The sequence below is a fragment of the Hyperoodon ampullatus genome (genome assembly GCF_949752795.1).
Source record: "Hyperoodon ampullatus genome assembly, chromosome: 14".
Classification (NCBI taxonomy): domain Eukaryota; kingdom Metazoa; phylum Chordata; class Mammalia; order Artiodactyla; family Ziphiidae; genus Hyperoodon; species Hyperoodon ampullatus.
Window position 1 is genome coordinate 25,543,635 of NC_136927.1, and position 11,469 is coordinate 25,555,103.

The following is an 11,469-nucleotide window of genomic DNA, read 5'->3' on the forward strand; positions in this document are numbered from 1 at the left end:
ATCATCCATATACCTACACATCAAGTACATATTATATATCAATAGATATATCTATATATTATCATAAAATATCCCTATGTACATACATCTGCAGGCTCCATACTGCACTACACACACATACACACTTGCACACACACACACACACACACACAATGCAGGGCACAGTGCCTGGCCCTCAGTAACAGGAACCTGCAGACTAGAAGGAAGAAGGGGTGGGTGGTCTCCCAATCCGTTTTCATACCCCAAGGCAAGGGATGGTATATGCTTTGAAAAGGCAGCCCCCTGAGCTCTTGACCCTTTGCTCCTGGACCCTCTCACCTCACTCCATGTCCTCTGCAAGGTTCCTTGGATGATGGCACGCTGAGAAGCATCCCATGGCATCCCATGACAAAGATGTGGGGCCCTTACTGCCCAATCCCTGGGACGCCATCCTTGAGGCCGTCAAGGAGCAGCTCCCATCTCTGGACTCAGATTCCTCCTCGGTAAGCAAGCACCTTCTTCCTACATCTTCCTAGGCCCCCAATGCACTTTCTTCCCGTGACAAACATCATGCTGACCAAGGACCGCTTTGGAGCTTATCAGCTCAATGTCATGTAAGTGAAGCGCCAAGGTTCCCTGTTGCAGAGGACAGGGAGGCCCAGACTCTGCTCTTTCAGCTGTCACCTCGCTGCTCTCTTCATTCAGTGCCAGGCACTAAGTGAGCACCTGCTGTACGCAAAGTCTTAGGGGTGGCAGGTACGTGCAGAACTGGGCGCCCTGGATCTCACCTTCACCAGGTGGTGCTGCCAAGCCCATTTCTAAGTCAGCGGCAGGAACCAGCCATGGCGAGTCCCTTCGGAAGAGAACTGGTCTTCCCAGACAGCTGGAGAGCAGCGGGGCAGGGAGGATGGGTGGAAGCTGAGGCGCACCTGGCCCTGCCTGCTGCCACATAATCCAGAGAACGAACTCTCATTTGTCCACAGTCAAACTGCGAGGAAGAGGAGCTGTTCATCTTCCAGCGAAATCAAACTGCCCTGATTCCAGACTTGTCAGAAGAACTGGCCGAAGACCCTGACGGGGCCTGGGTCACTTCCTCTGGGTCTCCTCCTGAGGTCTGTGGAATGCAGGATCCAGGGATCCATGAAGCCAGGACCCTTTAAGCACAATAGGGTGTGGGTGTGGGTCTGGGTGTCCATGGCCCTCACTGGACTCTAATAGCAATGTGGGTCTAAAGAGGTTAAAGCCCCTGGTATAGCATCTCTGCACACCCAAGCCTTTCTCCAGGTATAACCCAAGGAGTTTAGACACCAAATATCTAATGGCCTTGTGCACATCATGATCCCAGGAGCCCAGAACACTTAGAGCTGGGGGTGGGGACTAGATTTTCTATCTGATTTTGCCCCTTGCTCTTCCCTTTGACCCCTCACTACACACACACGCACACACGCGCGCACACACACACACCTCCCAGCTGTCCTATTTCCACCTGAGCTGTCTGACCATTGTCACAATTTGTTGTCATAAATGCCTCCCTTAACCCAGCTGGCTTCAGCACTATCTGGCTTCTCACAGAATCCTGCCCTCCCTAAACATTTGTTGATTGAATAAGGGCAACAGTGGGGATTCAGAGGTAAGAGGTGCCCCTCGCTGGGGAGGTAAGATGAATACAGAGAACAATTAGCAAATGCCACAGAACGCTCAGTAATTAAGTATCGTAGTTGCGGTCATTGCCAAATGTCAGAGGGAATTTTCCATCCTCTTGTCTCCCCATTTCCCAGGGTGCCAGGTAAGACCAAGAACTCTTAAATCTAAAGTTAATGGCTTGATGCTTAGTTAAAGCAGTGGAAGGAGATTTTATTCCGTAACTACTGACAGCAGGGGAAAGAGCTGAGCTCCGTCTGATTTGTGCAGAGGTGACGGGTGTTTCAAAGGAAGACTGAGGGAGGGGGTGAGGAGGGCTCAGTGGAGTCAGAAAAGTGAAAAATCACAAAGAGCCAGTCAGTGAAGCTGCAATTAGGCCAGGTGTGTCTGCTACCTGGCAGGTGTGGGAGACAGGAGCCTATCCTCCCACAGAGAAGGGAGGCAGAGGCCCTGTCCTTCCTGATGAGTACATTTCAAGGGAATGGCTCTCAGGTCAGTGACAGATGCTTCTGGGTTGTAAGAGACACATATTCACAATTATAAGACCTTTTTAGTAAGTGCTCTAAGAAAGGGAGGTCAGGGGCCTATCATCAGGTGTTGGCTAGAACAAATAATAAATTCTGGCAGCATGGAGCTTTCTCAGGCAGGCATTTTAATGCGGCGCTGGGGTAATCCTAGGGGCACAGGCTTACGCTGCCAGAAGCCATGCTGGAGTTTGGTATTTGGACGGAGTGGGTACATGCCGAGACTCTGCAGTTCTGAGTGCAAGCACTGACACAGGGTCATCTTACAGAGCCAGGGCGTGTCCCCTCCCAGCACCATGACAGAAATCACCCACGCCCTCAGCCATGCCTAGAAATATATCTGAAATAACCTCAAACAGGAGAATTGCCAGGGCTGCCAAGTCCCCTGATTAGTTCAGTTGGAACCATGTCCATGTCACTTTATTTTGTGTTTTCTTCATCTCTACACTTACCTCGGCAACTCTTCTGGACAATTATTTTTTAACCTGGGATGGGAAAGTCTGTACCAACTCACAGGGGTTGAGGCCGTGGGCTCACTCTGGAGACAAAGGGGCCTGGGTCTCATCTTGTCCACCTCTTAACTGCTGTGTGCCTTTCACAATGACCAAAAGGGGGGAACAACCTGAGTATCCATCAACAGACAGAGTGGTTAAACACAGGAGGACCATCCATACAACAGAATATTATTCATCCATGAAAAGGAATGTAGTTCTAACACATGCCGCAACATGGGTGAACCTTGGAAACACTAAGCTAAATGGAAGGACACAAGAGACGAATACTGTGTGATTCCGTGCCTATGAAATAGGCAAACCCATAGAGACAAGAAGTAGATGAGCGTTTACCAGGGGCTGGGGGAGGGGAGGTACAGAGTTTGTGTTCAGGGTGATGAAAAAGCTTTGTAAATAGACAGTGGTGACGGCTGCACAACATTATGAATATACTCAATGCCACTGAACTGTACACTTAAAAATGGTTCACATGGCAGATTTTATGTTCTATACACATCTTACCGCACACAAAAACTCCCCGAGGTATGTTTTGAGGCTGCTAACCGAGGATGCTTGTTTCCCCCATAGCCAGCTGTAGTGCCTGTGGAATCCGCCGGGGAACCCTGGGGAGAGTGGAACGCTGGGCCCCAGGCCCAGGAGTCAGCCTCTCTGGAAGGAAGGGCCCCTGGCAGGCCTTTGCAGAGCTGTGATGAGAGCAGCTCTCTTCTCAGGATGCCTGTGGAGACCCCCACGTGGCAGGATGACGATGGGGGCACAGCCTTCAACACCAGTACATCACAGAGTCCTTGCCAGGGGCCACAGGGAGAGGCCACTCTGTCCCCTCAGGAAGCAGGCCTGCAGACAGAGCCCCCAGGTGCTGCCTCACGGGCCCAGGAGGGCTCAGACTCTGCAAACCACAGAGCCCTCCGGAGGGAGAGAAGGAAGATGATCGAGAAAGACATACTTCACAAAGTCACCTGGGATGCCCAGGACCCAGCCTGCCAAGACCTGAGTGGAGTGAAGGAGATGCCCTGTGATGCTGCAGAAACGCTGCCGGAGGGGCCCCAGCAGGGACCAACCTTGCTCTCCCTCCAGGTAGGCATCCCCCTAGCCCAGCCTTCCCCAGGGCGATGGTCCTCCCCAGGCCAACTCGAGGGCTGGCCCACTACACCTGTCTTAGTCTCTTTGGGCCACGGTAAAAAAATCCCATAGACTGGGGGGCTTAAACAACAGAAATTCATTTTTCACAGTCTGGAGGCTGGAAGTCCAAGGTCAAGGCTCCATCACATTTGGTGTCTGGTGAGAGCATGCTTCCTGGTTCATTTGTAAGGGGTGAGGGAGCTCTCTGGGGTCTCCTTTTTAAGGGCACTAATCCCATTCATGAAAGTTCCACCCTCATGACCTAATCACCTCCAAATACCATCACATTGGGGGTTAGGATTTCAACACATGAATTTGGAGGGACAAAGAGATTCAGTCTATAGCAACAACCTTAAGCCCATGGCACCAGGCCCATCATCAGGCAGGCAGTCCTACCTATCCGACAGACCATCCTCAGGTCGAGTTAAAGTGAACAAGGAAGAGCAAGGAGACCCCAGCCTTCTTTAAAAAAAGAAAAAAGAATACTAATCCCAAGCATGATCATGAAGATATAGAGATAGGTAAGATTTGACAAAGCGTAATCTCAAATCAAGCCCTTGTTCTCATACAAATGGTGAGCCCCTGTATTTAGCTCATTAACGAGGGAACCAGCAGGATGACAAAGCCGGTTCAAAGAGATTATGAGAAACTGGGATTTTGTACATGGCGGGGTGGGGAGGGCGGAAGGAACGCAGAGATTAAATTGCTACATTAAGTACAACAGGTCAGCACCTACAGGGCAACAGAACTGGTACCTTTGGGGTTAGCTGCTCCAATGGACGGAAAAGAAAACCGTCACACTTCTCAGTTTTACGAAGCTGTCAAACAGGTGAGCCCTGGTCAACTGTGCACACCAGCCCTCCCCTAGAAAGATGGGCTCCTTGGAAGATGCTCCTGCATGACACTAAAACATCACAAAACTCTTTTTTGCCTTATTTGACAAATTTTCTTAACAACTTAGAGAAAACTGGCATCAAGGTGTACATGGAGGTCACTTTCACCAATTCCATCCTATCAATTCCATTCTTTCCTTGAACCCCTTTATCTTCATTCCCCTATGGGGCTACAAGGAGCTGCAAGGCCATATACAAGACACAGTAATTCCTGATTAACGTCCTCCCCCCTCATCATACCACTGCCGCCCTCCAGTCCTATCACCTGCCTGGAACAATCTGTTTCTTAAAAGAGCAAAACGTTTTAACCTCCCAACATTCTAAACCTGCATGAACCTAAACAGTTTTAATATGACACTGAGTTTCCTCCAAGTCAGACAACGTCTTTGTGCCAGAAATAGAAGTATTGCGTAGGAAGGTAGGTGGCCTCACCAGCCTTCACGGAGGGAGTTCATTCTGCAACCCACACGGGGTGGGTGAGTGGGGGTGGGTGAGCGAGCTGCCTCATCTCAGCCCTGGTTTCTGCCCAAGACATCCCAGAACTGCCTGTGTGGGTCACGGCAGCTGTGAAATCTGGCGCTCCTGTCCCTGGAACCCCACAGCAGCCTCATAATCACCACTTTACTTATTTCAGCAACTTGAAGAGTGGGATTTGGATCAAGTCCTTCAGAGTCTGACAGGGCGAGAAGAGGACCCGGGAGATGGCGCTTCTGGAGCCACGTGGTGGGCAGCAGACCGCCTCCAGGGCCGAGGTCTGACCTTGAACGCCGGGGCCCAAGTGCATACCCACAAGTGGCTCCTTCCAGGGCCTCCCAATAAAATAGGGCAATGGGCTGGGCACAGTCAGCCCAGCAGCTCGCCACATCTGCTGCGCCTCTCTGCTGCTCAGCCCTCGCCGTCCTGCACACCCAGGATGCAAGATTTTATCCACCCATCCATTCACTCACTGACACTCGTTCATTCATCCATTACATATGTGACGGCCTGCTATGTTCCCGGGGTGGACCAGGCCTTGGGGATATGAGAGGAAGCCCTTCAGACAGGGTCCCTGCCTTTTCTTCCCCCCGCACCTCCTCAGACCTGCGTCTCTTTCTTCCTGGGACAAAAGTAATCCTGCATGTGTTACCCCTTCAGCCCACTCCTAAACAGAATCCTGTTTCCACTGCCTCCACGTTTACCAAACAAAGCCAGGGATGATTCCTTCATTGCACTTGTGGCCTCACTCTGGGCAGTTTCGTAAAAAAGTTCCCTGTCCCCTCCCGGCCACTCTGGCCCACAAAGGTGAGTGGAGGCAGGTCTGAGGCAAAGGAACTGTGAGGGTTCTGGCCTCCGGTTCCAGAGCAAAGGCTCCTTTGTGGCCAAGGGCCCCTGGTGCTATTTTAAAAAGGGTTTTGTTTGGAATTTAACCCCTTAGAGCAGGATATGGAGAAACTCACTCTCCTACAAGTTGGGGCAGGGCTGGGGGGCTGTTGTTGGTGCCCCCTTTTGGCGGGCAATGTGGCGGAATCTGTTCTCCATTTAAAGGCACATAAGCCTTTGATTAAGCTATTCATTCCACTTCTAAAGTCTGTCCTAAACACACCCTCACAGATGTTCATTGCAACATTGTTCATACTTGTGAAAAACTGGAAGCAAACCACATTCAATATTCAGTAGGAGTCTAGCTAATCCGTCTACCAGAGAATTCTCTGCAGCTCAACAAATGGAATCTATCATCTATCTATCTATTCATTTCTCTCAACACAGAAAAATGTAAAATATATTCAGTAAAAAAAAAAAATCTGTAGAGGATGATCCCGTTGCTACTTAAAAAAAAAAAAAGCAAAGCAAATACGCAGAACTGTTATTGATGGTTCCCTCTGACAAGTGGGACCGGAGGGAGAACGGGGACTACACTGTTAACAGGACGTCACCCCTGCTTCCCGGGCTCACACACAGCTCCCTGCTCAAGAAGACAGCGCCCCTCGCCCTGCTGAGCTGGAGGGGGCAACACAAAAGCTGTGAGCGGCAGAGGGTGGGCTGGGCCTCCACTGGCCCCCAGCACTTCTCCGAGCACAAGCCCAGGCATGTCCACACAAGGGGTCCTGAGGCTCAGGCTGCTGTGAGTCAAAGGGGACTGCGTCCCCACTAAGCTGCCTCCCCCCTCCCCACAGACCACGCCAAGCCGAGCACCCAGGACAGGCTCATGGAACAACTCACCCTCCTGTGTGCCACGCAGTCCAGAGCCTTTTCCTCTGCCTGGAGGGTGCCTTCTGACATGCCCCAGGACATCAAGCCGCAGGAGGCCGGAAGCAGGTAGGACCACGCATGGCCCCTGTCCTCTCTAGAACTGGCTTCTCTCAGCATTTATTGGGCCTTGATTTATGGGTGGGGCACTTGATGTGTATTTCTCTTTCATCTCAAGAAAATGATCAGGTAGGTGTTACCATTACCCCCATTTTACAAACAGGGAAACTGAGGCTCAGAGAGGTTGCCTTGCCCAGGACATAAGTGGCAGAGCTGGGACTCAAGCCCCAAAGCACCTGCTCTTTCCCTACCCCATGGGAATCCTCCTTTCACCATCCACAAGGCCTCCCCAGAGGAGGACCCTGCCCCTCTGGCCACCATTGATTGGGCCAGCCCTGGGCATCTGACCCCAGCCAGGCCAGCTGTGGTGAGAAAGGCTGAAGCTGGAGTGTGGGGTAGGCAGAGGTGGGGACAGGGCCCTGGGGTCCGTTAAGGCCCAGCTGTACCCTGACTCTTCCCACACTCTGGTTGTCCACCCTTTTTAGGAATCTGAAAGCCAGTAATTCCCTTTCTCGCCCAAACTAGTCGGAGTGGGCGTCTGTCCCTGACAACCCAAGTGTCCAGTAGAAAGGACACTGCACTTTCCAGTCAGTGGCCACTGGCTACGTGTGGCTAGTGCAGCTGAGGAGCTGAATTTCTAATTTAATTTTAATTAGCTTAAATGTAAATTTAAATAGCTACTTCTGGCAAGTGTCTGCCATACTGGAAAGTGCAGATACAAAACATTTAATCATCATGGCAAGTTCTATTGGACAGCACTGGCCTACATCTTGAGGGCTGTTCTCAGGACCTGCCTCAGTGTCCTGCACGGGGGCACCCAGCTGGTGGTGCACAGGTCACACAGTGGTTACCGGGAAGTGACTCAGCCACCCCGCTCCTCTCACCCCAGATGCGCTTCCAGGGAGCTGGGCTTCCAGGCGCTGGCCATGGACACGCAGCTAAGGAGCCCAGCAGGGCCTCCCACCGTCTTCATTGACCTGCGGCCGACAAAGCCATCAGACCAGGGGCCCTCGGAAAGGTACAGGGAGCAGTGACAGCCCTGCCACAAACCTGCTGCTTTGGGTTGCCACGTTGGCCTCAGGAGGAAGGGGGACTTGTACAGGCAGGTCCCTGGGAGCACTGCTCACTTGAGAAGTGCTTTGAGCCAAGAACTGAGCCTGGCCCACAGTCCCACTGGGTCCCAGCAGCAGGCTCTCCCCACAGGTTGGGAGGAAGCTGGGGCCAAGGGTTATCTTTTCCTGGTGGAGTCCTAAGCAGACTTAGCCTAGGCTGGGGTACCTGGCCCTGGCTGCACCCCTCCACCACGTGCAGTGGCCCTTTGGTTTCAGCTGGCTGGCCTTTGGCCGGCCTGCCCATCCTCCTGCCCTGGGTCACCAGGGAGACCTGGGTGCTCCAAGTCCCTAGTGGGAACCACGCCTGGCTGGAGTGGGCTGGTTATGTCCAGAGGAACCCACCTTGCCTCTCCCTGCAGCTGCAGCTCCCGCTCCAGCTCCCACTCCAGCTGCAGCTCCAGCTCCTCTGACAGCGAGGAGGAGGGGGAAGAGGAGACAGCAGCTCGGTGAGACCAGCAGGGCCCAGCCAGGCTACGGTAACCACAGAGGGGCTCCTGCAGCCTGAGATGCTCACCTGGGCCTCAGCAGCAAGCCCCTGCCCGCAGGTTAACATCGGTGCTTTCAGCTATCTGGCACCCACAGGGCTGGCACAGGAGGGTGTGAGGGGGTCTGGGGGGCGGGTCTGGGAGGAGGGTAGGGTAGCCTAGCAACGCCTGGCCTGGCCTGTTCTCCAGACATCCCCAAGGATGCTTAGCTCGGTCTTGAGAAGGGATTACGTTTTCTTCCTGAAAAATTGCCGCCCAACTTGATTTGTTCCCTACTAGTGATGGCAATGAAAGTGAAGGGATGGAATAAAGTGGTGGTTGTCAGCCAGAAAGGAAAGGCTTGAGTCAGTTAAGTGAAATGTCAAATTCAGGGAAGGTTCAGGTCTCTGACATGTGGAGGCCACCCCGTGGTTGTGGGGTGAATTTGCATTATATGCTCTGGCGGTCTCCATCGTTTTTGGAATTACAGAGCCTGAAGATCCTATCCTTTGGGAACGTCAGAGTCTAAAGCGGCATTTCCCCAGTGTGGCGTGTAGCTAGGCATTATAGGATTAAAGAGGGAAAACAAACTTGGGTTGAGAAGTGTCACACAGGTTTCCTCCCAGAAGCCTTTAACATGCTGACACGCGAGGGCTGGAAGGCTGCAATCCTGACCTTCTAGTGTCTTGAGAACCAGGCACACGCTCCGGAAGCACTCTGCTTTTCCTCTGTGTTCTGTTTCGGTGGCAAAGCATTGGGAGGTTGGCTCCACTGGGTGCTGATGCAGGTTGCTTCTCTTGTGTCACAGGGACTGCACGGGGAAGAGTCAGCTCCTCCAACAGCTCCGGGCCTTTCGGAAGGCATTGGCTCAGCCCAAGCTGCCAGCTGGCAAGGGTCCCAGAAGCCAGAAGGCTCAGGCCCCTGGAGATACGGCTGGATCCAGCCCCGGGGGGAAGCAACATGTAACACTCTGGGCTGAGAGACAGAGTGCCCAGGCCAGACCCCCAGGAGGAAGTCCCAGGGCCCTGGGGGACCCTCTTGGGCCAGGGACAGCCAGGGAGGCCCTGGTGCCTCCTCTGGGCCAATTGTAGATGACTCCGGTAACGGATCTGAAAAGGTGAATAATCTGAGGCGAATAAATGGATAATCTGACTTTCCATCGACACCCGAGGCCCTGGTGGTCCCCTCGCTCTCCCGTCTCCATCAGAATGTGCCTTTGCAGCACAGGGACCCTCCAACTGAGGATCTGCTGCCAGCCCTCTGCTAGAATTCAGTCAGAACTTCTTCATGCACCGAGAGCAAAGATGCCAGGGCAAACTTGTACGTGTAGTGTGACAAACATGTGGCCCCAAATCCTCTGAAAGTGGACCAGAAGGAAACACCGTGAAGACAACAGTTTTGTTCTGACAGTGGGACTTTGAGGCTTTTTCACCTTTTTCCATTCCTGTGTTTTTTTCTCTTTAATGTGCATCTATTATTATTATTTCTTTTTAACTCCAAAATTTAAGTAAAACTCCTTTAGAGAATTTCAGGATTGAAAAAGTCTTGGAAAATTTAGCTTCATTTTCTGAGTCCTGGATGTTTGCTCTTTCGTGTTCCTAAATTTACACACACACACACACACAGACCAAATGGACTTTTTGATAGAGGGGCAGATTGAAATTTGCTTTTTTTTTCTTCAACCAAGACACAAAGGCATGTACGTATATGTTTTAGGGTCCTTCCAAAGTAAAGGTGGATGGACTTTTAAATATAGATAGAATGTGAATGTTCTAACACCTGAAACTGTCTCGGTGGACAACCAGCAAGAGCTGGGGGCTGCAGGCAGCTCTGCCGTCTACTTTCCTAGAAGTATCCCCCTGACCTCCCACCCCCGGCCCCGACTTTCAGAGTCCTTCCATAACTGTTGTTCTCAGCCCAGCTGCTCCCAACAGGCTGAAGCCCTGATCTGCAGCACCTCTGTTCTCTCTCCAACTTGTTTCCAAGGTCTCAGAGTCTCAGCGCCCCTCTGCCCTGTCTGCCAATGGGAAGAACAAAGCAATCACCTCGGGCTCCCCAGGCCATGGGATCAGGCAGCCCAGCAGGGTCCTTGGCATTTGGGCACATGTTCCAGCATTTAGCTGGGGTCACCGCTGGCTGCTATGCACTGAGGGTGGGCAAGGGCCTCTTCCCATCCAGCCCGGCACCAGGTAAGACAGGCCCTGCCCAGCCTCAGCCAGCCACATGCAGCCAGGATCGGGGCCACAGACTCTACTTGATCTGGCCAAGGGGGCCTTACCAGCAGCCCCCATTCCCCACAACGGACATTTGCATTACAAGCCGGATGTGAGACAGCTTCCACCAAGATCACGGGAGGCCCGGGGGAGGCCTCTCCGGCAGGGACTGTGGCCAGACTACCATCACCTGGGGCCCCCGGATCCTCTCCCCCCGCGCAGGCCCCCCACCCTCCAATCCAGGGTGCACACAGCATGGTCAGGACTCAGCCGCTGGGCAGGCAGTCTGAACATGGCACACAGCCTCCACTGCAGCCACTAGCCCTCAAGAACAAAGGCTATTTTTAAAATTCCATTTCCCCCACTCTCTACCCCTTTTAATGGCAGTAAGTTCACTCAGAATGTTTCCCCAACAGTGACAGAAAATAAACTTAGTTCCAAGTTCAACTCTGTGAATTACTGTCTATCAAGGAAAGCCAGGCGGATGAGGCGGTGGGAGCTCGGACCTGGGTTGAAAGCTGGTCCTGCCACCTGGACAAGGTGCTTCAAGCTCTCGGGTCTCAGTTTCCATCTAGAGCAGGAGAATCATGAAGACCTGTTACAGGACTGTGAGAGAGAATGTCAGGGAACAGGCATTGGATGGGCCCAGCTCGCAGGTGGCAGAAGGCAGCCACCTCCAGCACCAGCCCGGATGTGAGAGAAGTGAGCCTGTGAGGGGCAGGCGGG

The 11,469-nt window shown here is 52.7% G+C and overlaps 1 protein-coding gene across 1 annotated transcript; it reads left to right on the forward strand.

Annotated features, from left to right (window-relative positions):
• Positions 1-374: 374 nt before the first annotated feature.
• On the forward strand, positions 375-9,621 carry DNAAF8 (dynein axonemal assembly factor 8; the record flags this gene model as incomplete). The annotated part of the gene is given in 9 exon segments (XM_079719786.1): positions 375-482; positions 963-1,091; positions 3,224-3,730; positions 5,303-5,420; positions 6,822-6,963; positions 7,844-7,972; positions 8,426-8,513; positions 8,517-8,542; positions 9,339-9,621. Coding segments are annotated over 9 exon segments (1,530 nt in total).
• Between the last annotated feature and the right edge of the window lie 1,848 nt (positions 9,622-11,469).